At 35.7% G+C, this 27614-nt stretch overlaps 1 protein-coding gene and 1 pseudogene across 3 annotated transcripts in view; one reads left to right on the plus strand and one right to left on the minus strand.

The window, feature by feature from the left end:
- VCL (vinculin) overlaps positions 1 to 27614 on the minus strand; it is a 90331-nt gene that overhangs the window by 22928 nt on the left and 39789 nt on the right. For all 3 annotated transcript variants that reach the window (XM_006915501.3, XM_015592215.1, XM_015592214.2), the window contains exons 3-10: positions 18451 to 18601; positions 18122 to 18230; positions 16279 to 16401; positions 14501 to 14661; positions 6696 to 6786; positions 5735 to 5882; positions 2581 to 2734; positions 1689 to 1864 (exon numbers count right to left, since the gene is read on the minus strand). In XM_006915501.3, the coding sequence (XP_006915563.1) occupies positions 1689 to 1864; positions 2581 to 2734; positions 5735 to 5882; positions 6696 to 6786; positions 14501 to 14661; positions 16279 to 16401; positions 18122 to 18230; positions 18451 to 18601 (1113 nt within the window). The remainder of the gene's footprint in view (positions 1 to 1688; positions 1865 to 2580; positions 2735 to 5734; positions 5883 to 6695; positions 6787 to 14500; positions 14662 to 16278; positions 16402 to 18121; positions 18231 to 18450; positions 18602 to 27614) is intronic.
- LOC112482708 lies at positions 15832 to 15950 on the plus strand (annotated as a pseudogene).

Raw genomic sequence — 27614 nt, forward strand, 5'->3', positions numbered from 1 at the left:
AAGCTCAACCATTTGGTAGGCTGAGCTCTATCAACCATCACTAGGTCAGCCTGCCACCTCTGAAAACACTAGTTTCCTCAGGAACTAGGTGGACCCAAGTACCATATTTCTTGTATAGGAGTAGTTGAAGTAGTTATAGTAGAACTAGTAGTACTTATTTTAAAAAACTTAAAAAAACTTGTTGTAAAATAGTATGCTTGTTACACCGGCAGCAGCTTCATACATCTCGTTTACTGCAGATCTTGATTGCATCATTTCCTCTTGTGCTTGATTTAATCTCATGTTGTTTTGCACAGTAACATGCTGTACAGGTCTAGGAGCAACAGGCTATATATCATATAGCCTGATGCTATCTCAGAACATAGCCCCGTCGTTAAGTGCGGCATGACTGTGTCTGTGTATGTGTACGTATGTATATGATGTACATATATATGATACAGTAAAAATGATATGAGTGACCACACATGAAGGTCTGCTATTCTCACCATTACTATTAATTCTGTATCATTAAGAAACACTAATGAGTGCCTGCAATGTATGTATTTGGATTTGTGCTAGGGTGCTAAGAATATAGAGTCCCCACCTTTGGTTATTTTAAAATCCAATGAATGTAAACAGACTATAATAATGAGCTAATATTAGTAAACATTGATCTATCTGTACAGACATTATATTTCATAAATGTCAAATTATACATTTTCCCAACCTAAATAATTCAAAATTTGGGCCTAAAACAGAGATCCCCAAATGATTGAGCTTGACATACAATCAAATTTCAGCTGTGACCTCAGGTGATCTCTATCGCCACAACCTCCTGCCTACAGTGTGTCTACCCCGCTCCCACCCATTTCCTATTTCATAGTCCTACGCAAGAGTTTGCTTTCTTAGCCAACATTGCCCTCTTAGTATAAGACTTGAAAGAACTTTAAAGTACCTCTCACTGGAAAAAGGTTAGGCACTTGCCCATGAAAGAACAGGAAACGGAACATGCAAGTTAAATGAAAACCAGAATCTCACAAGACATTTGACTATGGTTATCTCTGGAGAAGTGGCTGGAAGACTGAGGTAAGAAAGAAATTTTTACTTTTGGTGCTGTACCCTTTCTTCATGTTCCCTTAGCATATGCTGTAGGATTTTTTTCATTTTTTGTTTTTTCGAGAAAGAAAAATATCTATCAAAAGAAAAAAAGCAACACTTCTTTCTTATATACTCAAAGTAGGAGCCATGAAAGCCTTTAAGAGAAGCTGTGGTTGAGGACATTGTATTTAACAATGTCTTATAATTGCTACTTAAGAAATAACATTTCTGGGGAAGGAAGACAGTATCTTCATATGCCTCCCTCAATTCTCCCCCTCCCCCAGGAAACGTCATACCTACACACAAAAATTACTGTCCTCATAGACCTGGGAAACAGATATGTCACAAACACAATGCACCAGGAAGAGTCCTAGCTTAGAAATGAAAAATATAGATCTCAAAAAAGGTGTTCTTACCAACCTAAATTAATTTAAAACTATATGATCAGCAATAAATCATTAAACTTCAATTATGTCAATGATAAAATAGAGTAATATCTTACTTAACCATGTCACAGGGAATCAACGAGATTCATTAACTTACAGAATTCAATTATATATGTGCTTGGTGAGGAAGAAACGAATTAAAGGGCAATTTAAATGATTACATACTGTCTTCGTAAATCTGCTAATTTAGAAGTCAGAGCAGCTATTTCTCCAAGAGAACGAAGAATGTCATCTCTCTCTTTAGGATCATCACATAATTCTGCTATTTTCCGAGCTTCAGCCAAAGCCCCTCGAATCTGTTCTTCTCCTTCTGGTCCACCATTTGGATCTGCAAGCCAATTCTACACATATAGAAATGGAAAAGAAGCAAGTTGTGATCTACTCATGAATCGCATTATATTAAACTTAACAAGGCTATCAGAAATATTTTAAAAGCAACCACAAGGCACACCAGTAATTGTTTTTATAATGCTGATCCCTATTTTTTGACATATGTTCTTAGCTCAAGTAAAATCCAATCAATCCCTCATCTTTTTAAAAATACTTTTTCTTTCCCACTAGAATAAAGTATCTTCGCAAGCTTTATCTCATCTTTGAAGCACGCACATCTCATTCATTCTTCGGTTTCTCAAACATTTGTGTTTTTTTGTGAAATGAAATCATTTTACAATTGAGTAGGTTCAGACAACTTTAGCCCTTTAACACTGCCATTGCCGAATACAGTTGTGAATTTTGAGATGAAGAACAGTTTTAATATACTGTAATCTATATCAGGAACTAGGATTCTCCTGGTATTCAGAGTGCTTACTTTTAACTAATTGGAGTATTCAAAATTAATCTGTTTATTTCAAAATATAGATAAATATTAGTCTAAATCTGTGGTGGTAGAGGAGGTGTTAATGTTGATAACTGCTGGGACTTAGTCATCACTTAGAAACACCCATTATCCACTCACATTAATGGAAGAGAGGGGAAGAGAGATATAGACACAGGGTATTTATGGGACATTTCTCTTTCTCTTTTATTTCCCGCCCCTCCTGAAAACCATCATTACTACCTGAGCAGCATCGATCTTCTTCGCAATGCTCTGCTTTGAGTTTGTCATGGCTTCCAGCTTGCGGGCTGCATTTTCCACTTTTGCTGTGAGTACATCCAGACCCTGAGACACCTGCTGGGCTTTCTGCATGGCCACAGGTGAGGCTCCTTGTCCTCTACTCAAAACAGACAGATGCTGTCATTGTACTCTCTCAAATACTTAATAGCAAAATATTACTAAAAGCGTAGGATATGTCATTTTTGTTAACATGCTTGTCTTTTTCCTTTTCTCCAGTTAAGTCTGAGATAACACAAGAAAACAAAGAGATAAACAAAACACCTAAACCATCTACTTTCTCCTTTGCTTTTAAAAATTCACATTAGCTTTGTGGAGGTGCATAAGCATTTTAAAGACTGGGCCTGCAAATTTAGGTAATAATGATTCTCCGCTTGGTGGTGATTACATAATCAAATCTAAACCTCAGGGGGGAAATGTGCTTGTGATCTTATTGCTTTGGAGGGTTTTGTTACCACAGTAATGTGTGCTTTAGAAATAAACAGCCCATTAGATTGTCTTTTTTATGGACAACTATACATTAAAAATGTTTCAAGAGGCAGCATGCATACTGAAAGCACATCACAATGAGACTAAGCAGATTTGTGTTCAAATCATGGCTCCAGGTACCCGTGAAACCTTGTTTCACTAGGGCTTCAGTTTTCTTACTTATAAAATGAGGGATGAGTAGGTAATAAACCATACTTGCCTTGCTTATCAAATGGTGTGGCTTCAAGCAAAAAGACATGTTTGAAAACACTTTGGCAATAAAGCAATACACATACATAACTATTATTATTATTAAATTCATTATTATTATAATGAACCTAATGAGAATTTTAAATGTCCATCTTCTATTCCTATACAATCTATAAATATCAAAAACAGTTAGTACTGAGGGGAAAAAAGCACATGGTAACAAGAAACCATTGTTTCCTATCAAGTTCCTAAAGACTAATTTCACTATTTTCCTCAGAAGTGGTATGCTGCTACTACTACAAAAAAAATAATGTTAGTAGAAGTTTGTTTTCTCTTTGTAAACACTTTCCAAGTTATAACAAAATTAAAAATTTCCATCTTTTTACCAGCTCAGATTTTGTAAACTCAATGACAGGGGTGGTAACTTTATCATTTGGAAGAATGGCATGACTGATCATCCTAACCTGTGTTTCTGATTTTAGGATGAACTACAAGAATTTTTGCTTCACTTACTAATAGTATGGATCTGTCATTCATTATTCTATCCTCTTTTTAAAATTATCTTTATTTTTCACCTAAACCAATACTTGACATAATGAACTCAATATTTAATGCAAGGTTCATAAAAAATATTTATACCTTTTACCTGTACTTGAGGCTTTCTTTTTACATGGCAGAGGAGTGGAAGACTTTCGGAAAACATACTTTTTATGGATCTGCTTTTTTTCCTTCAAATATACCAATTTATGATGAGGAATCTTTTGGGTAAGAATCTAACTTTGAAAAAGTAAAACTATTTATGGGCTTCATAGTTTTTCCCATTAAAAATAAAATATTTACTGAGTCCTATGGGGGGGCATATATACTTACAACCTTGAAACCCTAGGTGACTGATACAGAGGAATATCAAAGAGGAAATTGTTACTGAGCTCTAGCCACTAAAATGTTAGACAGCTGGGCATATTTAAGAAAGAATAACAAGGAGTGGCTTTCTCATCTTTCCTTGTGAGGGGATTGATTCTGCAAGCTCCAGAGTGAAGCAGGGGCAAAGCGGCACATCACTGTCCTGGCCTTTTCTCTTTACTGATTAATGGTCGATCTCATCCGCACAGCAACTACCTCATTCTTTTGCTCAAATCCATCTTTTTCTAAACACATACAACTGTATCTTTGAGAATTCCAAGTGAAAACTGTCTGCCACGCTGTGAAAGGCTGCAGACAAAAGAGCCAGCAGTGAGAAATTCGAAGAGCCAGGAGTCTTGTCCAACTGCACTGGCATTTCTCCGAATGGGAACAGAAATTCTTTTTGTCCTTTCTATAAAGTCCTTGTCATGCTCACGACAAAGGAGACTGCTTCGCAGCAGGAGAAAAAGGCTCACTGAGTTCAATGAGATAATATTGTTTATGTATCTTTTTAGGTAAATATTAATGGCTTTCATCATACTATAAAAATGATCTTGATCCAAAAAAGGTTTAGACTACTCATTCTTCAATCTATTATGTTAATACATTTGAGACCGGGTGTCATGGTATGCCACACATCAGAGTGTTTTTGAGGCCCGTTTGTATGGAAACCCTGTATGTCCAATTATCTCAAGATGTTTCATGACATTCTCTAAGCAAAATTAAACGTCATCTACACTAGTGTCTCATCATACTTCAATTTTTCTCCATGTCCATACTGTAAAATGAAATAAAAATTCTTTAAGAACTTCATTAACTCTATGGATGAATTCTAAACAAACCTATATTATACTGAGTTTTCTTTTATTTTTTTTAAATTAGAGTTGACATTCAATATTATTTTATATTAGTTTCAGGTGTACAGCATAGTGGTTAGACATTTATGTAATTTACGAAGCAATCCCTATACCAAGTTTTCTTAATGGTCAACTACATACATCTAATTTATAAGAGAAAAAGTCTTAAAAGCCAAGACTTAAGGTGTAACAAAGAAAAGTAAAAGAAATATGAAACCAAATGAATAATGATGAAATAGAAACTCAAGAGCCTAGAAATGACCAACTTAAAGAATAATCTATTTAACTGATTTTTAAAATGACGTGAAATAATTTCAGTGTTTTCACTATTGGTTTCTTTCTACTCATCCCTCATAAAAGGTATCGACCCATGCCAGACCAAGGCCCCTTATTTTCGTGAGCTTATGGCTAGAAACTAAGATGGGATATCAGATTTCTAATTCAATTTCAATTTTATTACAAGGCACCTGCACATTTTAAAAGTTTGATAAAAGGAAAGTTCATTTCATCTTCAAAAAAAAATTAATAGAATATAATATCTATGTTATCTATTAGCCAAAGAGAACAGTAAAATTAGAAGACTTGCTTTCTGAATCACTTCGTCAAGAGTGAGATCTTATCTGTTACCCACTACTGCTCTGATAAGGGCAGAAGAACTTTACCTGGCTCGGAGGTCAGCCACTTGATCAGTCATCTGCCCTAGCATTTTGCAAGTTCCCAGGATCTCCCTGCGTTCTTTGCCTGCACAGAGTTCACCAACTTTTCCAGCTTCATCTAAGATCTGCCTGATGGCCTGTTCACCAGCATCCCCTAAAATAAAGAGATATCCAATATCTACATTGTTAACACATTAATTATTTAGAGAGGATACTTTACAAGTCATTACATTCATGAAGGAACAGATGATTTCAAAAGAACTAGACAAGTAAATAGAAGGCAATACATCTGATAGCTAACAGCCAAGCAGTGCCCTTACAACTTTAGGGTGAGGTTTCAACCACAGATACATCTAAAATAAGATCCTTGGAACCATAGCCATCTGGAGATAATAAGCAGCTTGTGTTAAGAATTGGATGAAAATAGTCTCCACCAATTTAATAGTCCTTAGCACTTCTCCATTAAGCTTTTCATATTCATTTAAATGTTAATCTAAAATTGAATAAATATTAGATTAGAAAATCCATAAGCCTAGCTTAATAACCTATTTGGGTCTTTATATAAGATACCTTTGCTTTCCAATTCTTATTGGCATCAACATTTAATCTGCTTAATTTCTTTGTTGACATAAATGGAAATATGCCCAATGGGAACAAGAAGAGAAAAGCTTTTATTCAAAATAACCATCTTTCTGGTTCAGGGAAGAGGTGAACCAAAACTCTGGCAAAGAATACCCAGTTCAGCTTGGTTAATTTCTCCATGAGAAGAGGTGATTAATCTATGTTCTTCATCCTTTTAAGGCCCAATAATGCTTGAATTAGTCAAAACTAATTGAATGGTGTATGCCCCCTAAATGTTGCAGTAGTTATCTCAGGATTATGAGACTCTGGGAAGATTTCTTTCTTTTGTTAGCTTGTTTTTTAGCTTTCTGTTATATTGATCAGAAAAGTAGAACCAGATGGTTACCTGGGGAGGCACTGGGATCACGGAGCCAACCTTTGGCCTGGTTCAGTTTGGAGTCTATAGAGGCCAATGCTCTCTTCATAGCTTCAGTGTCCTTTTGAAGAGAAATACAATTATTTTATTTTCTTTGCAAAAATTGAGGTAACTATGATACAAAGTAAGACAGAAAAGAAGTGACAGCGTTAACATTCAATAGCTAAGGTAGTCAGTCCTATAAAGCCTTAAAAATATTCTCATCACACCATAATGCTTATTTCTCTCAAAATGCAGCATCTTGCATGCAAATCCTCTGTTAATTCTATTCTGTTTCCTGATCTCCCTATTGCTAAACTGTGAAAACTGGTAAAATTGCTCAAGCCAAAAGATGTTTCATGTTCTCAGCAGGACAACGCCCTGTTGTCGCATGCCTCATTATCAGCCCTTGCACTAGTCAACATTCGTTCGCAGCCCTGCCAAAGCCCTCCCAGCTTCAGGGAAGCCTCATTAGCATGTGGTGCCACAAATCACACTTCTTTTACATCTTATTTGGAAATACATACACACTGGATAATGTTTCACTATTTTAAATTAATCTGAAAAATTTGCAATGACTGACTGGAAAAAAAATGAAAATGTTAATCTAGCAATTCAGTTTTAATTTCACAAATAAACTACTAAAGGTAATACAAGAAAGAAGCATTTTTCTGGCCTTTCCTGCCACTCCTCATCCTTAGTTCTCTTACCATTGCTAACAGATAAGAGGCAGGATAAAATAAGTGGGTCTCAATTTATTGTTTACAAAAAAATCAAGACTCATAATGCCTAACATAAAACTAGCATAAAATCTCCCAGGATATATCATAAGACGGTGAAACAACAAACTAGTCACTTCCAAAATATACTTATATTTTAATAAAGTTTTTAAAATATAAGAAAACACAGAGAATAATATAACCAATACCCACGTACCCATTCTCAAAACAAAACAGCCACCTATTAAGTCTATATTTAACACCTGAAAAGATAGCCTATCTCCTTTTGCTCTAGGGAACTGACTCTTACAGAGTTCATCCACCAAAATACAGGGCTCTGAAATTTTAGGCAACATCCTAAATCCCTAACTTTTTTTTCAATTTCCAATCTGCAAAAGTTGAGTTCTTAAAGGTGTACCACCACCAGTTTTCCACACGGGGGCACCAGGAGCATCCCCCTCCACCACCACCACCACTTCCAATTCAAACAAGACCCAGCAGTACAAATAAGCACTGGGAGCTCTCTCATCATTAGGCTTAAAGTCAGAAGCCTGATCCCAAGCTTTGCCAAAGTTACCTATTCAAATTATAGGCCTCTCACATCCAGATTCTCTCCTTCCCCATCTAAGTAGATACAGACTATTCATTCTCCTGTTGCAACCTCAGTTATCTAAGTCTCTAAAAGAGCAAATTCTCAGCCACAGCAACTAAAGAGTAGTGAACTAAACTAAAAAAAAATGGAAATAAAATATTTTTATTCTGAAGTTACATGGAATTATGGTAGCTATCTATCAATAAAAGAGAGGTAAGAGGATCTATTTCAAAAATCCATTTGTAATTAGTACAAGTAGACAAGTGACATTTTTAAAGTGCTTTGATTCTGAAATGGTTTAAATATCTGCTCTTTCTCTACCTTGTTGTGCACTAATCTGCACAGTAAACCTGTCTTCAAAAGTAATACAAAGGTCACTTGAGCTTAATTCCAAACTAGCAAGGCCCAAATCAACATCTTTTCAAAGGGAGTTTTAGGCAACTCCTCACCTCAGAGAGCTGGATAGCCTTTAGGGTCTAACACAAGTTATAGGACTTTATCTAGATACAGATTTTTTTAAAAATTCACAAGCTCTCATCTAGGAAGTATGTGCGCACTTTGAAAAAGAGACATACTCACGTAAAAATACATTTAAAATCTATTGATAACCATTTCTCTAACACACATATTTCAGTGAAAATAGTATTTCTTACATTTCAGAACTCTAAATTCAAGGGGAAATGAAGATCAGAAAAAAAACTTTAGTGTCTGCTCTAGCAATAAAGGCTACTAGTTAGAAAACTAACTTTGAGCATTTCCTGCATGTTAGGTTCTGTTTTAGGCATTTTTTCCCTCATTACTTCACTGAACCTCAAATTTAAACGTAATTTAATTTTACAAATTAAGAGACAAGGGGCTCCGTCCTAGAAACTGAATTTGATCTCAGGTTTGTTGACATCAAATCTCATTATTTTATATTGAATGAAACTCAAGACTTTTTTTCTTTTACCAAAAAGAGATGCCAAAGAATCCACTAACCTGCTATAACAGTCAGCATATCTTTGCCTCATCGATTTTTGGCTTTGGTCCATACTGCCCAAAAAGTTAAGTTCTAGAATCAAATTCATAACCCCCCCTAACCTAAATGACTGCTTTTATTCTCCATTGCCCAAAAATGATTTCAAACACAATGGAAAAACTGGCTTTGCTCCATTTAGTATCCTGAAAAATCATTGCTTTTTTTCCTCCATTTTAAAGCATGGTCACCGCACTTCAAGGAAAGAATCTAATTCCGAGGAAGTGAGTAATTTACTCCTGAGTGAGAGATATGACATCAAGAAGTTAACATTAAGAGATGTTCATTTTCCCCTGAAAAGAATTAATGACAAATTTAGAATGAAGCTGCATTTTTTAAACTGGGAATTTCGATTAGTTTCTAAAGTTTTTAAAAGCATGAGTTTTAAACAATTTTGTAGATTTAAAATAGTCACTGAAAGGGCCACCTTAAATTCTTTCTGGAATAGGGCAATTTTAAATAATCATTTAAACATGACATTTAAATGTCATTATCTATTAAAAACAAAAATGTCTATGGGAACAAATATTCTGGTCTCCTAAGAATTTCATGTATATTTCTTTGGATGGGCAGTACTTATTATGGAATTGAGAGAATTCTCTCATAAGCAATGTAAGTATATAAATACTACATGTGATATAAACAAATTAGGACTGGAAGTCACTTTTAAGATATATTTATAAAGGGTAAAAATAATCATAACCTTGTGTCAACCATACTATGTACCACAAAACTTTTAGTTAAACCTTGTCATGTAAATCTAAGTACTCAGAGTATAATCTAGATATGAAATAGAAGAGAAAAAAACTGTACCTTCATTTGAGTACTTTTCTCTATAAAATCTCAAATTTGGGAAAGAGAAAAGTCTCCACTAGTCTCTTCTCTGAGTTTTTTGGTTACTGTTTTTAAAGAGTGAGTATTAAAAATACCAGATCTAGTCATGCACCTTTGGGGACAGCAGGCAGGGATCCGGTCCCCTTCCACTATGGTCTCTTTTACTGTAAAACTCTTATGAGTTCATGTTTTAAATGAAAAACCACAGTGCCCTGGCACTCTCCCCCACATAGCAAAAGGTGGAAGGACAATCTAAAAGAACTCCTTTTTATACGCATTTGCAGGAACTGAAACACTCCTGAAATTTAATATGAAGTTAGATCTAAGGAACAGAAAATAATGCTGAGAACCACTGAGTTCCTCCTGTAGACAATCAAGCACTGTGGTAGAAAAAGTGAGGTCCTGCAATCCCAGGCTCTTGAAAATTGTAAATATGGAATTAAGGACCCCCTCTCTTTCACTGCCCGACCTACTCTTCCTTTTTCTACTAACACTTCCCCTCCCTATCCTCCCTACTCCATTCCACTCCTGACCACATTTCTACCCCCGAATCAATGTTTTAAGAGCAAAGATGTTTCTGGAAAGAATAAACTGAGCAGTAGAACAAAATCTTACAAACTACATTTAAGCGATGACAGAAAGTCATCTGGCCTTGACACTTCAAGCAAGTTACCACCCGGGTTCAGTTCCTCATCTCTAAGAATACCTTCCCAGCTCTAAAATTCTATGCCATCTATGAGCATACAATCACATGTACCACCTAGATCAACTGGATCAGAAGGGAAGCATCAATTCCTAATATTTGGGGCTTTTCTTCTGTTTGGAGGGAGGGGATAAAATATCATAAATGCCTGAACTAACTCTCTCAAACCCCAAGAGATCAATTTTTTGTTATATCAGCTGCTAAAATAAAACACTAAAAGACTCAAAAAAGCTCACATATAACCTTGTTTTTTCAAAAATGAAATAAAAATCAACCCTTAAATTCCAATAGTCTGCAGTAAGGGCAAGTATTACAGGTGTGCATGTTCTAACCTAGGGATCCCCAACCCCCGGGGCCGCAGACTGGTATCAGTCAGTGGCCTGTTAGGAACAGGGGCCACACAGCAGGAGGTGAGCAGCAGGCCAACAAGCGAAGCTTCATCTGTATTTGCAGCCGCTCTCCAGCCCTAGCATCACTGCCTCAGCTCCACCTCAGATCATCAGGCATTAGATTCTCATAGGAACACCAGTCCCTGGTACCAAAAAGATTGAGAACCACTGCTCTAACCAGTGGTTCCCAATCCTTTGGTAGAGAGAGTAATCTGTGCAAGACATCTGAGTCAGTCATTACATTTAACCACTACTAGCCTAGGCCCGCAGTGGAAGGAGACCTACCGCAGGAATACTTCGGAATAATAGTATCTAATGGCCCAAGGTCCAGTTGCAGGAGCATCAATGCAAATTCAAAAATTCTTAGCAATAAAAGGCTTTTAAAATTTTTCTCACTTCCTCTTAATTCTCAGCATGCATGCATCAAAATACAAGTAATATAAATATAAAAAAATAGAGAGATTGCTAAATTTACAAGGGGTATAATTAGAATTGTGTTAATTCACAAATTCTTCTGTTTCATAATGAATTCTCAGGAAAAATGCTAAGATAATTTTAAAATATTATTTATAAGATGGTTGTTGATTTACAGAGGGGGAAATTTTTACTTTCAAAATAAAATGAAGTGTTTAAAGTCAAAGTACTTTCAAGTTTGTAAATCTGCAATTTGAATGTGGGTACAGAGGTAAAACAATCAGCTACTGCATTGCCTCTTTAAAATCTTAACTTATTCAGCAAGACGTACTTTTACTAAGAATTTTTCCACTTACTTTCTTCCCCCACTTTTCTAGAGGAACCATCACTTTCCAGAAGAAAACTGCACCAATGGGGAAGCATGAAACAAGTATGGTAAGACAAAGTTAATTATTTGTAGGGGGAGAGGAGGTGAAAGATACCATATATATTAAACAGAATGGGAAGCCAGGGGTCACAGACAGACACAAGGTCTGATTAAATCACTGCTTACAGTTGAGTAATGAAAGATGCTTAATGCTACTAAACTGAAAATAACCAAAACCCTTGGTACCGAGGTAAAATTTTTTTCTAAATATTCTTGCAACTAAGAAAAATGATTACGTCTTATGGGGTAAGACGAGATAAGGTGGATGGGGATGGGATTGGGAGTGAGATTTGCCATGTATATCTTTTTATAGCATTTTGATTTTTGAACCAGGTAAATGTAAAACAAAAGCAAAATAAAGTTAAAAATAAAACATTTCTTGCTCATTCCGATGTCATAATGTTCTTGAGCTTCTTTTGGCTGAACTAATTTTATTTACTTTCTTTCATTCTGATAATTCTGCAGCATCCTAACAGTCTGGGTTCCTTCCAGATCAGCATAAAATTGAGACAGCTAGCTACGAGACTGGACCAGCCTACACAGCAAACCGGGTCTATTTCCCTTGTTCATCCCCCCAAGTGCCTAATCTTCATCCTGAAAAACTCAACTGACCACATCTTTTTTTTAAAAGAAGTAGCCCTCAATGACACTTGCACCAAATAAAGTTCAGTAACACCTATTTCCTAAATGATGGGTGACTTTTCCTCTCTGAAAATAGAGAAACATTAAGCCTGCAATAGCTGCTCCTCCTTTTTACTATTTCTCATCTGCTGGAAGAAAAGAAGAGAGAATAAGGAAAGAGATTAGGTTAGGGGAACATGAGGTCATGGAGAACTATGGCTGATTCATGGCTTAGACAGCAGAACATGCTGTGAGCCATGGACTGAAGCTAGGAAAAACTTTAGATATACCTTATTGTTTTCCTTTTGATTTTGAAGGCTAGGAGTATTGTTAAGGACAAACGTTCCCGTCTAAACTCTCTAGCCTCCCCATTTTCATTATGCCTTAAAACCTCAGTGACACATCTCCAAAAGCAAAATTCCAGAGCCTGCAAAGGAGACTGGTAAGAGAAGCAAATACAGAGACGGCATCAGCTAGAAGTTTCCTTTCCTAAGAGCGGGGTCCGCCAATAACTTAGGGGTCACCCAGCTACCTGGGGAAACCTATCACTCAAATGAAGTGAGTAGGAATGACCAGGGCAAAATTGTTCTCAGGAGCCTACCCCAAAAAATGAAAGGACCTACTAAATATAGGAAGCCTGATATCTCACAGTAATGTCTTTCCTTTTACTTTCCCCAAAGAAACAGCTCAAGATGAACCAGTCAGTCTGCCCAGCACAGCCCTGAATCCCATATTAAATCACATTCTGACGCATATTCGAGCACAGTGTTACACACCGGCACACGGAATAAGGCATGGCACACAGCACAAGAAAACCTCACAGACATGCTTTTTCTCTTTTTAAGTGGGGGAGTGGAAAAAAACTAGAGGGCAAGAGAAAGCTTACCTTCTAAACGTGAGGAAAAAAAGAATAAAACAAACAAGGGAACAAAAAAAAGATGCATAAAGAAGTCATAACAGGGAAGTGAAAGCTGTCAAATATGCAAAAGCAAAATTAAGTATAATATCAAAGACTTAAAATGATTTTACCATATAGATTTAAAATACAGTCTTCGAATTTATTCAAGAACCTTGTACCTCTGTAAACAAATCGATAATTAAGATAAGCAGACTAATTTCTTCTGCATATTTAGAGTCATTTTCTGAGCAACGAAAGAGGGCTGGTGATTTGAGGCCCCAGCTTTGACCTTACCTTAAAGGTGACCTGGAAGACAAATAGGCCTACTGGACACCCAATGGAAGCCACACTACAAAATCCCCCCTTTAGTCGGCTACCAGCCTGCTGGGTGGCCCTGGAAACAACATCTGTGTCGCACATGGAAAAGCCAGATGCCGGAGAGTATGTTTCCCCCACTGCCTGCACCTTGGGCTCATACAAGAAAAGTATAAACCCAAGTGTCTCTGTTCCCCCAAAACAGTCACTAGGCAGGGACAAGCAGGTTAGAGCAGCAGCAGCACAAAACCACTGCTGCTGGGCTGTAGAAGAAATCCATCAACCATTTCGAGAGTCTGGGAAGAAATTCTAGACTAAATTCTAAAGGGTGAAAGGACCACTCAAACTAAATGACACATGTGAAAACTAGTATTTTAATTAAGCTTTCCTTAGGGAAAATGGAATGATGAAGGCATACACTTAGAAATGCCGAGTCTCCTCTGTAGGTTTCTCTGGGTCAAAGGTCAGTACAGGAAAAGTTTTCCATAAAATTCGGTCACAGGCATATTATGTCCCTTACTTAGTCTCCTAGCAACAACGGACCACATAAAAGGCAGGGTTTCCATGCGGGGAGTATACACCACACCAGAATTTCTCCACCAGCCCCATCAATGAGACTACAGCCTGAAGGAAAAGCTACACATCTTAGCCTTTGACCAACATTCATCCCACATCCCTATTTATTGTTTTCCCTTGGAAAAAAGGAAAAGCAGCAAGTGACCCATGATACAAAAGTGAAGAAGAAATTACTTTCATAATATCTGAGTAGTCTTATGCTACACATAGTTACAATATAAAATGTGAGATAATCGAACCCCCAGGAGGGGAGAATTTGGGATTTTGCTTATTGATCCTCTAATAACATTTACCTTGCTGGCCCAGGCATCTTCATCCCAAGAAGTAAGTTGTAATACACGAATGATCTCATTAATTTCAGCACTCATCTTTTCTACAGTAAAATTGCGATTTTTCAAAGCTTCTTCTATTCCTTGGTTTTTTGAGTTTTTAGTTGTTACAAAAATCTTCATAGCTGTAAATCAACAAAAGATTACAAACTAAGTAGGAATTGAATTTTGCTGTATAACAATATTCACACAAGATGTTCCATGCCTTGAACACATTTTGGGCTTCTAAGGTCTTAAAAAATATATGAAAACAAACACTGCAAATCTGCCAATGAAGTTCGAATACCAGCAGTCTTCACTGTAAAGAAAACTGAAGGTACAAAACATTACCACAACATGATCAGGGAACTAATTTAACATGCATATACTGCTTACCCACAATCACAAAATGTTCAATTTGTCCTTCTAAAGCAGTTAGTATCCCAGCCCTAACACTGGCCCCACCTAACACAAACCTAATGGGACAAGAAGAAAACAGTAAAACTGTAACTGGAGAATCCCGCTGCCCCTGATCCTAATGGAATACCCCAAAGTGTTGAGTTTATCTTCCAGAATTTCTCTCGACATGCAGAAAGGACTTTCTAACCCCCAAAAGTGAAAAATAAATAAATAAATAATATGAAACACTGGAGAAAGAGAGTATGTTCCCATAAAACAATTAAAATTGTAAAAACAAAGATTAATCAACACTTTATTGAGTTACGCAGGTTAGAAAGAAATCCTCTTCCCAGCAATCTTCCTGCCATGTCAAACAGTTGGGCTCAAAAACATATTACCCACAGAGATTACAAGACTGACTTACATATATTTGTTTTCTAGTTCATATAAGAGCTTTCTAAACTCTTACACTCTTATCTCCTTTTTTTGCCATTACCAAAGCAGGAAGGCAGTAGCCAGGAATCACAGCGACATGTCTCATAAGATTTTGAAAATGAAGCTGCTTCCTGAGAGTTTAACAAACTCATGACTTGACTATGATAACTTACGTAAACCATAAGGTGTCTGGTACATACTAGATACTTAATAAGAGCAGCTCCCTTTTGCTAGTTGAGAGAACAGCCACCATGTTCGCATTTCTGGGCTCTGCCCAATGGGATGGTGGTCCCAGTTGGCAAAGACCGCCAGCTCTACCATGTAGAGAACAGTTAAATATTTTTTTAAAAAAAATACTGTGTTAACACAACACTGAAAAGGTCTCTGGGTTCAATTCTTTATCACACAGTGCTCTATAATATCCATTCTAGCTCCTAACTATTCTTTTATAAACAAGTAAACGTGTCAAAATCCATACAACCATCTACGGCCATGCCACCCTGAACGTGCCTGATCTCCTCTGATCTCGGAAGCTAAGCAGGGTCGGGTCTGGCTAGTACTTGAATGAGAGTCCACGCAGGAAGACCAGGTGCTGTAGGCATTTAAAAAAAAAATCCATACGTCCAAAACTAGAGTTTCTAGAGGAGATTCCACCTCCCAGAAAAAGGAGTAATTAGAGCTTCTGGAGAACAGAATGAGGCAACAGGAAGGGCAGTTTCAAACAAAGAGCAGAAGGAGAGCATTAGCAAAGATGAAACTGGTTCTTAGACAATCAGCTGCAGCCATCAGGTAATATGCAATCTAGCCAGTCTCATTTTTACCCAGGTTGAAGGATATGCAACTAGGCAGTGAAAGAAAATGAATATCAGAGTTTAAAACATGTTAGCTTTTTTTTTTTCCCTGTAAGATAAAGTATTGGTAGAAAATACCTGAAATGAGAACTGGCAGCAACTCTTTCACTGTGTTCATTGAGTTCACCAACATCACTCGGTGCTCCTGGTGAGTCAGTTCCTGCTGCCTCTCGTCAATCATCTTGGCCATCTTAGTCATTCCTGGGGCATAAGGAATAAATTGTGCAGGGTGAGCAGTGAAACAATCCAGAGTCTGGCTTTCTGAGCCTAAATCCATTATGAATTACTATGAAAGTCCAAAATCAGTGCCCACTTAAACAACAGACACTATCAATGAAATCTAGCATTTATGATAGAGAATTTTTCAGCACAGTTCTAACTTACTGCAACTTTATCTTTTTCATTAAAAGTAATTTATTAAATATGAATCCTAAATGTGACATAATTTCCACATATTTGACATAAAGACATTCACAAACATTAAAAAAAAAAAGCTGAAATGAATAAAATATTTGTTTACAAATAAAAAAGTATTTGTAAAAACTAATTTCACAAGTAGGGGAAAAGTATCTTGCCTTGCTACCATTTTTACAAGTTTCACACCATGTACTTGGCCACTGTTCCTATGTAAGAATCTCATGTGAGCTCGGTACTAAGAATCCAGTGGCTGAAAAAAATCTTAAGAATTAAAATAATGTGTTTTGTTTTCATCTTTATGTTTTCTGTACTTTTCAATTTGTCTAAAATAAGCATGTATGACTTTTATAATTAGAAACAAATAGGAATATTATAAAAATAATTATAGTGATGACAGCGTTTGAAAGCATCTGGTGTTTTGGAATCAGCCTGCTAGCACTTTTTGTTTACTTTGGGTATTATTCAAAGATGGTATGTGATTCTCTAAAGCTCTGATTTTTCAAACTGCTCTTAGGATTTCTTAAGTACCTTCACAGACTGTTAGGGGGTACTAAAGGGGAATGGAAAAGGTGGGTGGAAAAGATAGGGTGGCCTCTGCTTCATCCAGAGTAAAGCTCCATTTCTGTCCTTTATATGTTGAGATTCTGCATAAGATTTCATTTGAAGAAATAAAATTTTTTCCAGCGCTATGAGAAAGTTTAAAGAGTACAGCTCTAAAGCTTCAGTAATGGCTCAGGAAAATTTTTAACTGTCATAAGTTTATGGAATGAGTGCCATGGAACCTCATGAAAACACTGTTAAATAAAAATCATTTCACATAAGACAAAAGAATTTTATAAGGTGGTATGTGACCTTTAATACTGACAAGTTAAACATATGATGTATCTTGTCCTTGGCCTCATTCATACTTTAAGGACCTTCAACTTCATGTTATATGTCTATAAAAACAAAAGTTTGTACATGTTATGTATTTTGAATTTTCAATTCTCAGATGACTAAACAATCATTTCAAAATGAGATTTAGGCATAAAAGCTCTTCTCTCCTTCTAGGTCTGAATATATTATGCAGCCTCAGACTAGGGCATGAATCCATAATAGTAGGCGGGTTAATTAGAAAGCTAAGAGGTCATAAAGAGCTACAGGCCAGCTGGCAGACAGTAAAGGAATGCTGTATCACGTGGAATAGAGAGGTCAGGATTCGGGGTGGCCATAAGCATTACAATCATAGAAAAGAATTTCCTACATTCTCCAACAACATTTGCAATGTCTAGTTTAATTCATCAGTCAGGGCTAGGATTTGTAGAAAGTCAATTTGGCTTTCAGAGACAGTGATATCTTCTCAGTAGAGGCACAGCATCGGTTCCATCAATAAAGTAGAGATACCTAAAAGTCCAATGCATCATTACCTATCTTCTACAAAAAAGTATAGGGGAATGTCCCTTTCCTCTTAATCAAACATGGACAATCTATAAAAATTTTATTATAAAAATTGGATATGACTAACCTGGTCCAAGATTCTTTGTGTAAGTGACCAAATCTTCCATAGTTTCTACCACCTCTGCCACTGTAAGATATTCCAAAATTCCTTTGCAAACTCTAATAATTTTACGAACCTGGAAATATATTTTAGAGTATTCGGTCAACCGAGTGAACAATAAGTAGAAAATATGGTAATTAAGATGTATAGCTATTCGACATTTTCTTCATTCTGAACAATTAGCAATCCTTCATTATTATCTTTAAGACTAGGTTTTTGTCAAAAAAACAAAACAAAACAAAACAAAACAGGCTTTTGCCTGAAAGAGGTGTCTGCATGGACCTCAGATTGCCTACCTCAGCCTCATCAAAGGTGAGGAGCAGGTCTGATGTGCCGGAGAGGATGCCCCTTGACCCATCAATTAGATAATCTCGAGCAGGCACTGAGTAAGGGTCAGACTGAAGCATCTGGGCTGCCTGGACAAGCTTGGTGCAAGCATTCTCAACCCTGTGGGGAGGAACATGGAGTTATCTCACTGGCAGAACCAAGCAGAAGATTATCACATGCAAAATGCAAGGAATGGAAGTAAATTCACATTTTTTTCCCCACATGAAAAATAGCCAAGACCAATTTATAAAAGAACCCAAGATTTAGCTTTTATTTACATTTAAGTGTAGCATATTTATTAATTCACTGCACTAAGCCCTTGTTCTTCTTACTTTCTGGCAACAAAAAATGATGAAGAAACATTTTAGACCTTTCACTTGAGGTTGCTATATCTCTGTTACTCTTTTGTTTCCTTACTCCTCACCCTATATGCATTGCCATTAAAAGATACTACACCAAGAAAAGAAATCTTTGACAACAGTTTCAGATTTAGCATCTGAAAATAAAATGCCAAAGCATAGTGTTAAGTGAAATTTAATAATCAGATGAAGCAAAGAAATAGAAACACAAAGAGAAAGTATGATGAGGTAAAGCATAAATTTCTCATTCATCTAGCTAAATGGAATTGTTTGACAAATCCATTGGACTCTTTGAAAACAGCACTAGAAAGCTATGTTGTTAATTAAAATGTCACTGTCATTAATAACTGAGCCAATTATTAACAGTTTAATATAAATAGAGTTTAATAACATAGATGACCTAATCAGCCAAAGGTGTAATTTTTTTTTGAGGGGGGGGGAGGGAGTTCATTTAAAAGAAGAACCTAAAATGCATACACCAAGTATTCCCCTTGACCCTCTTGTACTACTAAAATGTATTCATTCATTCATTTATTCACTCATTTATCCACACAGAATTGAAAAGGACCTAATAGAGCATCTCCTCTAATCTTATATTCAATAAACCCATTATGTTATCACCTTATAACTTAAAAAGATATGGAACAAATCAGTTAAAGTTAAAATATTTAGCCAAAATTATACATTCTTATAGAAAATGTCACATGCAAATAAAAGCGCACCTCACAGGGTTGTTTTGAGGATCAAATGAAATAATGTAAGACTTTACAAGTATAAAACAATGTTGCACTGTTAATAAATAGAATTAAACTAGCACATGAATTGCAACTACGGAAAAAGCATTGGGCTAGGGACACTATGGTGTGCATATAAAGATGCAAAAAGAAAACTACTAATCTCAAGATGCATACTTTACTAAGCTGGGTCACAAACATTAGAGCTATGAGGCAGTATGTAATAAATATCAATGAAGAGCGAGATCTCATTGATGTGGCTTTTGATCAACTCAGATGAATGGTTGTTTTCTGTTCCTTTTTAATTGACAAATCAAAATTTCTATTTAATTTTAAATTATATAACATATATTCATATATATGACATAAATATATACACATACATAAAACTAAATGGGCATAAAATGAAGAATTTCCTTCACTCCATTATCTTCTAGGTATTCAAATTCTGTCTATTTGCAACCAAAGTTATAAGTTTTGTTTTCTTCAAAAAAAGACACTTTATGCATATAAAAACAAACAGGCTTCTGCCTTTTTTACACAAACAGCACCATACTATGCATACTCTCTGCTTTTTTCACGTAATTTAAGTTAGAGATGTTCTAATAAAAATACATAAAGAGCCTCCTCATTTTCTTAAATAGCTACATAACAAGTCCGTAATTTATTAACCTGCTGCAATGAATCACCTTGAACACATGTCATTTTTAAATGTGTAGATCTGTAGGATACAGTGTAGAAATGGAACTTCTGAGTCATAGGTATGGACATTTGTAATTTTGACAAATGCCAAACTGCCATCCACCGAAGTTAGTTTACATCCCCACCACAGTGGGTGAGAGTATCTGTTTCCTCACAGCCTCAGCAGCTCACTGTGTATTCAAACATATGTATTTTCACCAATATAACAGACCAAAATTTCTTATCAATAGTTTTTTTTAATTGAGGTGAAATTCACATAACATACACTTAGTCATTTTAAAGGTATAATTCAGTGGCATTTAGTGTATTCGCAATGTTGAACAACCACTACCTCTTTCAAACTACCTCTTTCTTGTATCAAAACTTTTTTCGTTACCTCAGAAAAACACCCTGCACCCTTAAGAAATCAAAGGAACAAAGATAAGAATAACGACACGCTTCTCTTTGGAAACAATGCAAGCCAGAAGACAGTGGAGCAAAGTAGTGAAAGAAAAAAAAAATCTATCAACCTAAAAATCTAACCCAAAGAAAATATATTTCAAAATTTAAAGTGAAATAAAGACTTCTTCAGATACCAAAAAAAAAAAAGAAAGCTGAAAGAATTCATCACCAGCAGATCTGAACTATAAGAAACGTTAAAGGAAGTCCTTCAGGAAGAAGGAAAATATACCAGGAAGAAATTTGGATTGCAGAAAAAAACGAAGAACACAAAATGGATTCTATGTGGATAAATATAAAAATACTTTTTTCCTTATTATTTAAATATGTTTAAAATATAATTGACTGATTGGAACAAGAACTTTTTTTAAAATGAAGTTTAAAAAAGTAAATTTGATTTGGCAGGGTAAGTTAGACAATGAGGACTGGCTTTGCCAATGATTATGGAAGATGCTTTCTATAAATTTAATGAGCTAAATTCACATGGAAACATATTTACAACATGTATATAATACACAACATGGCACAAAACATATGCTTTGCAACTAAACTTATGATTTTAAAGTGTTTAATTGAAAGCTTTACAATATTCAAGAGAAGTATTTCAAAAGCTCTTTAGGAACAGCCAGTCACTCATTGAGGACCACTAGCTGAAGAGCACTTACCTCTTGCTTCAAAATTTTTTACAGCCATTCCCTCTAACTGAAACACCTTCCTCTCTTTTCCTCTTCTGCTTAACTATTTGTTCTCTTAGACTCCGCTTTTACATGCCTCTTCCTTGAAGAAACCACCCCAAATCAATGAGTATCTCTCCTCTGTGTTCTCATGAGATAAATCACACCTTCCCAGTTCAGTTTTCTCTTTCTCCCACAGGACTATAAGTTGAGCAGGGCCAAGGATCTTGTCTGTCTTGTTCATTAATGTATTCACAGACTAGAATGCCTGGCACATAATAAATGCTCAATAAATATTTGAATGAATGAATTTTCAACAACTACAGTTAATCATGAAATCATCCGGCCCATATAAAACAGTGACTTTAAAAAGTCACAAACTTGATTTTATTTCCAAGTAAAACGAACCTTTAGTAAATTGTAGCAAACATAAGCATCACAGAATGCAACTGCTGCATTACACCTATTTGCAAGGATCCAGTTATCGCACGAGTGCCTCAAATTTAGGGGTGGAAATAAATAAATAAATGAAAGTTAGGAACAGTCATCATGGATAAAGGAAACAAACAAAAAAAGATGAAATGGAAAAGCTTTGCAAGAATTAATTTGATTCTCCATTAATGGTTGCTTTGTGTGGTAAAATGATAGGACCAAAACAGACACTGCACCATTTTTTTCCACAATAAGACGTCTGATCTGTACATTAAAATTTAATGTCATTCATAAAAGCCAAACAAATCCCACCATGACTAACCAATAGTCGAAAGCTGGAAGGAGTCTGTCTTATTTATAGAAAATGAGATTTTATTTAAACATTGAAGCTGCCTGGCCTCTTAAAATGATCTTCTATTTTTTAAAACATCTGAATTTTTTTTAAAGCATTTTTAAAAACGAGAGCAGGGATAAGGTCCGTTTCATAAATAATTATATATCTTGGCTATATACTGATAATATTGATTTAGAGACTTTTAAATCAATCAACTAGCATCACTTAAGGCTTCTCTCTGTCTTTGAGTCTTCAACCTAAATTAACAGAAAATTCTAATAGTTTAGATCAATGGACCAATGACAGCTTCATGAGACCCAAAATATGTTCACTCATAATTCACTAATCGATTCTACCCAAGATTACCACATGATATGACTTGATACAATTTAAGAGATATAAAGCTTCCAAATTTGGCTCCATGTGACTTCAATTATCACTAATCAAGAAACAAGCTTATGCTAAAATTTTTATTTAAGAAAAATAAGGAGAAAAACAATCTGGAGATTACAAAGGTTGATTGCTACAAGTCATTTTTAAACATTCTTCTAGACTGCATCCAGAAGTGAGTTACTAATCTTAAATTCCTTTATTTTAATCCTTTCATATATTTGTTCATCTAACACAGAGGTCCCCAACCCCCAGGCAGTGGACCAGTACCAGTCAATGGCATGTTAGGTATCGGGCCACATAGCAGGAGGTGAGTGGCAGGCCAGCGAGAGAAGCTTCATCTGTATGTGTAGCCGCACCTCAGCTCCACCTCAGATTTGATCAGGCATTAGATTCTCTTTGAGCACCAGTCCCTGGTGCCAAAAAGGTTGGGGATAGCTGATCTAACATTTTGAGCACCTACTACATGCTATGTGAGTCCCAGAAATAGAAAGGCCTTTTTTAAAGTCCCTAGCTTTAAGAGGTTACTTACTACCATGGTAGGAAACGTACATGTAAACAAACAAATACAAATTAGTATTTATAAATACGTTGAGAACATGCTGAGGGGACATGAAAGTGGGAGTAGTCGTTTTTAGTGACAGATTAGGAAAGTTGTGAGGGAGAAAGTGAACACAATATTGTTCCTGCCCTCAGAAGCTCAGCACTACTTGTAAAGATGATTCTCTTCACAGCATCTCTTCAGTTATGCCAATGGAATAATTCCCTCCCCGCCCATGCATATGCACACACGTGCGCACACGCGCACACGCGCACACACACATACACACATTAATACTTTCTGTGAAAAATAACATGCATTAATAATGGTCCCGGTTTGATTAGGGAGGGCCGTCTACTATCACAATGTACAGGTAACTCACTCACCCTGTAACCAAACAATCTCAGTCTGCTTCTATAAAAATCAACCACTATATCTCAGCTCACTGATTTAGTTGAGGAAAGGAGAGTGAGCTTTGGACAAAGTAATATAAAGGAGACAGTCTCATGGGCCTGTTTAGACTTATACTGCTCCAAAATTTAAAACTGAAAAGTTCTCTAAAACATTCAACAAGTTAAACTTTTACCCTGCCCCCCAAAATACATTAGAGGGGTGGGGGAAGCTATCCTATATCAAATTCACTAATTTAATAAAACCTGACCTTAGACAGTGTAGCCTTTTAATTTATAAATACTGTCACCAAAAAAAAAAAAAAGGCATTCTGTTTGCTAAAGACTGAAGTGCTATGGAATAGAACACCTGAAAGTCTTATTTCATGGAAGTTGGATTTACAGAAAAACCCTGGAGCACACCCAAAGCAGCAGGTGCTTACATCTTGGGACCTGGCCTTTCAAGAGAGTTAGCTGGTCAACCACAAGCATATCTGATCAAAGCACAGACAACACTTGGGAAACGGGAAGGAAACAGGTGGAAAGAGGAAAGAGAACACAATCAGCTGGACGATAAGGCCTTCCCCACTGTGGCCACTGAACCCAGCAACTCCAATTTCCAACCAAGCTAGCCCTGGTATAATTACTTGGCAGGCAAAATTGACTGGCAGGGCTATTTCCTGCTCTCTTTGTAACCCTTGCTGAGACTTTTCTTCCCTTCCTATCTGGGCAGGATCTCTCAGATTAAGAAAAGCCCAGATCACTTCCACATTTGAGTATTTAAATATTCCATATTTAAAAATAAAGAAGTATCAAAACGAGGTCATAAACGTGGTGGTAAACTTAGGTGTTTACATTTAATCATTTTAATTGCATGATAGACATCTTAAGACTCCCTCTTTTTCTCTATAATTACATATATAGTATCATTTGAAGATAACATAAAAGCCCAGGCCTGAGTGAGAAGCCAGGGGGTGGGAAGAAGGGGCAGGCCCTCAAACTATCTCTGCTTTCCCAAATTTAGAGCCTACCCTTAGCCAAAGGTCTGATAAGTGAAAATGACTGCTGAGACCTCAAAACTTCTCCTTTTACAAAGAAGTATTTAAATTGTTAACCTGAGAAATGAGCTCCAGCGAAATTTCAGGCATCAGCAACTGATAGTTCAGCCTTTCTTGTTTCCTTCAAATAGGAAACAATATAATCAATTCATGCCACCCTCAGATCTTTTTACATATGATTTAAAAATAATAATAATGATATATGGGAAGATATCAAAAGACTAGGAAGATGTGTGAAAATAAAGATTTTTTTTACTTTACTTTAAAATAGCAAAAGTAGATTCATTCTATGGCATTTCAGTACTAGTCAATATGCTTTGCTCCCAGCATTGCCATTTTGAGAAAGGTCAAGGCTCCTGAGCCATTAGTCATCTAGAAACCTGAGTGAAGGCCACAAGCAGTTACAGTTTTAGGAGGGAGTAAGGAACACAGAGTACAATGTCCTGCTTTAATCTAGTCAAGTAGCAAGTGCAGAGCACCAATTCTGTGCGTACACTGTGATAACACAAAAACATGCTGTTCCAATCCTATGCTCCTAGATTTAAAGATCCTACAGGACTCATCCACAAAATTCCTTACCCTGTCCTAACTCGGTGATAGTATAGGACACTGCATGTCATACCCAAAACTAAAATTAAAAACCAGAATGAATCCTTCAAAATGCTTTAAGATCAAAGCCAAATTCTTTTTGTTAGGATATGCACATTAAGATAACAAAGCTAAAACACACACACGAACAACACAGGCTCACTAAATTCTTTTATTTCAGATGAGATTAGGAGGGTATGCAGCCAGTTTTGACTTCACCTTCAAACAAAATAAAATTCTTCCAGAGCTAAGAGAAAACTAAAGGGGGAGTAGCATGTGGGGAATAGAGAGTTAAAAGTGCCATTGCTACCCAAGCTATATGCTCCTCAAGTCTTGGTAGGCAACTTATTTGAAAGGTACAGTATGAGTCACAACCTTTGACTCTTTCTCTCCATTTCCTTCACCCGCTATTCAAATCCGGCATCTGTGAAGGGAGAGGAGATTCTGAGCCTGCAAGGTTCAACCAAGAACTCTGGTACCTACATGTCTGTCAGTTCCTATACTCCTTCCTCCATCTCATGCCAGGGCTACAGCAGAAACAGATGAATGTACAAGCAAGTGTATCTTATAGATGCTAGTAGTTTTCAAATATATGTTGACACTGTTGTGCTTAACAAAATAAAAATGTATTTTTAAAACATTACAAATTCTTTTGCTCTTATACATTCCTAATCAACTAATAATAAAGAGTTCACTATTATTATTTGAAGATCCTTATACCGAAAAAAGTTGACAATCACTGTTCTACAGCAGAATGTAATGAATGTATTTTGAAATACAAAATGAAGTGGAACAGACACATAAGAGAATATTTTTCCTTATGAAGAAAACTGCCAAAAACTAGGATATGGTTAAAAAAATCTGGAGATACAAGTAGGCTAACATCAATTAACAGTCATTCTAAAAAAGAGTAATAAACGACAAAATAATTAACAACATTTAGGACCCGGGAGAATCATAAATTTGTAACTGCTTAACAATATTGCTTTGAAGTATATCTAAAACCAACAATTAGAAGAAAAATTGACAAATCTATAATTATTAGACATTTTAACATATCTCAATCATAAACTGATAGTTCAAACAGACAAAATATAAGGCTATAAAAAAACTTAATCAGTAATATTTGTATGTTGACCTAATTAATATAAAAAGAACCCTACACCCCAAAGCAAAGGACAATATACTTTCTTTTCAAGCACCCATAGTACACTTACCAAAACTTACCACTTATTATGTCCAAAAGAATTTCCAAGAATTGATATAATAACCATGCCTTTTGGGCACAATGTAATTAATTTAGAAATATAACAATAAAAACATAGTAAAAAGAATTTTGTAATCTTTAAAAAGCACTTTTAAATAGTACATATGGTTAAAGAGGAATTCACAACCAAACTTACAAAATATTTAGGGCTGAACAACTATTAAAGCACCCATAGCTGTTTCCAAACTTGTAGCAGGACTTAGAGCAAAACTAAGAGTCTAAAATATATTTATTTAAAAACAAGAAAGACTAAACATAAAGATTGAAATATTAAAAATGAGGAATGCAAGTAATAAATTTAAGAAAGTTAATACTAAATATGAGAAGAATTTAATGAAGTAGATTTATTCCGTGGCATCGCAGTATTAGTCAATACGCTTTACTCCTGGCATTGCCACTATGAGAAAAGTCAAGGGGGAAAAAAATAATACAACATAAATCTCTAAAAGAGTGATAAGAAAAGAAAAAAGGCAGAAATAAGTAATACCAAACAAAAAAAGATAAATAAAATGGATAATTCCTAGGAAAGTATCAGATTATCAAAAGTGACTCAAAATTCATTTAAAATCTTTATTAGATAATAAAAGGAACTGAATGAGTAATCAAGTTTCTTCTTCCAAAAGACACCAGACCGAGAGAGTTTTAGATACAAGTTTTGTCAAACTTTCCAAAACAGATAACGTTTATTCAAAGACTAGAAAAATATCTTTTTTTATGAGGCCAAAATAACCTTGACACCAAAACTGGATAAGAACAGAAAAGAAATTTATATATCAAGATCCCTCATGAACAAAGAAGCAAAATCCTTTAAAATATCAGCAAATTGAATTTAACACTGTATTTTCTCTTTTTAAATCACAGCCAAGTAGGGTTTATCCTAGAAATGCAAAGATCAAAAAATCTCTATTTTTTGACCAGAGACCACCTTACAGAGTAAAAGATAAAAATTGCATGATCATCTCGACAGATACAGAAAGAGCAGTAATAAAAGCAGCAATCGTAATTTAAAAATACAAAAATTCTTCCCATAAGAGACAATAAATTAGGGGGAAATTCTCTATGAGAAAAGCTTAAAAAGTAACTGAGTTAATTTGAAAACAATTGAGGAAAGATTGCAAAGCTAAGGAAGGAAGCTAATAATCACAAAATGTCTTTTTTTTTTTTTTCAAGTACTTTCACATACATTATCTCACTTGTTAAAGTCTCCCAATAACTATTACATTACAA

Source organism: Pteropus alecto, unplaced genomic scaffold, assembly GCF_000325575.1.
Source record: "Pteropus alecto unplaced genomic scaffold, ASM32557v1 scaffold155, whole genome shotgun sequence".
In the NCBI taxonomy this organism is placed as follows: Eukaryota; Metazoa; Chordata; class Mammalia; order Chiroptera; family Pteropodidae; genus Pteropus; species Pteropus alecto.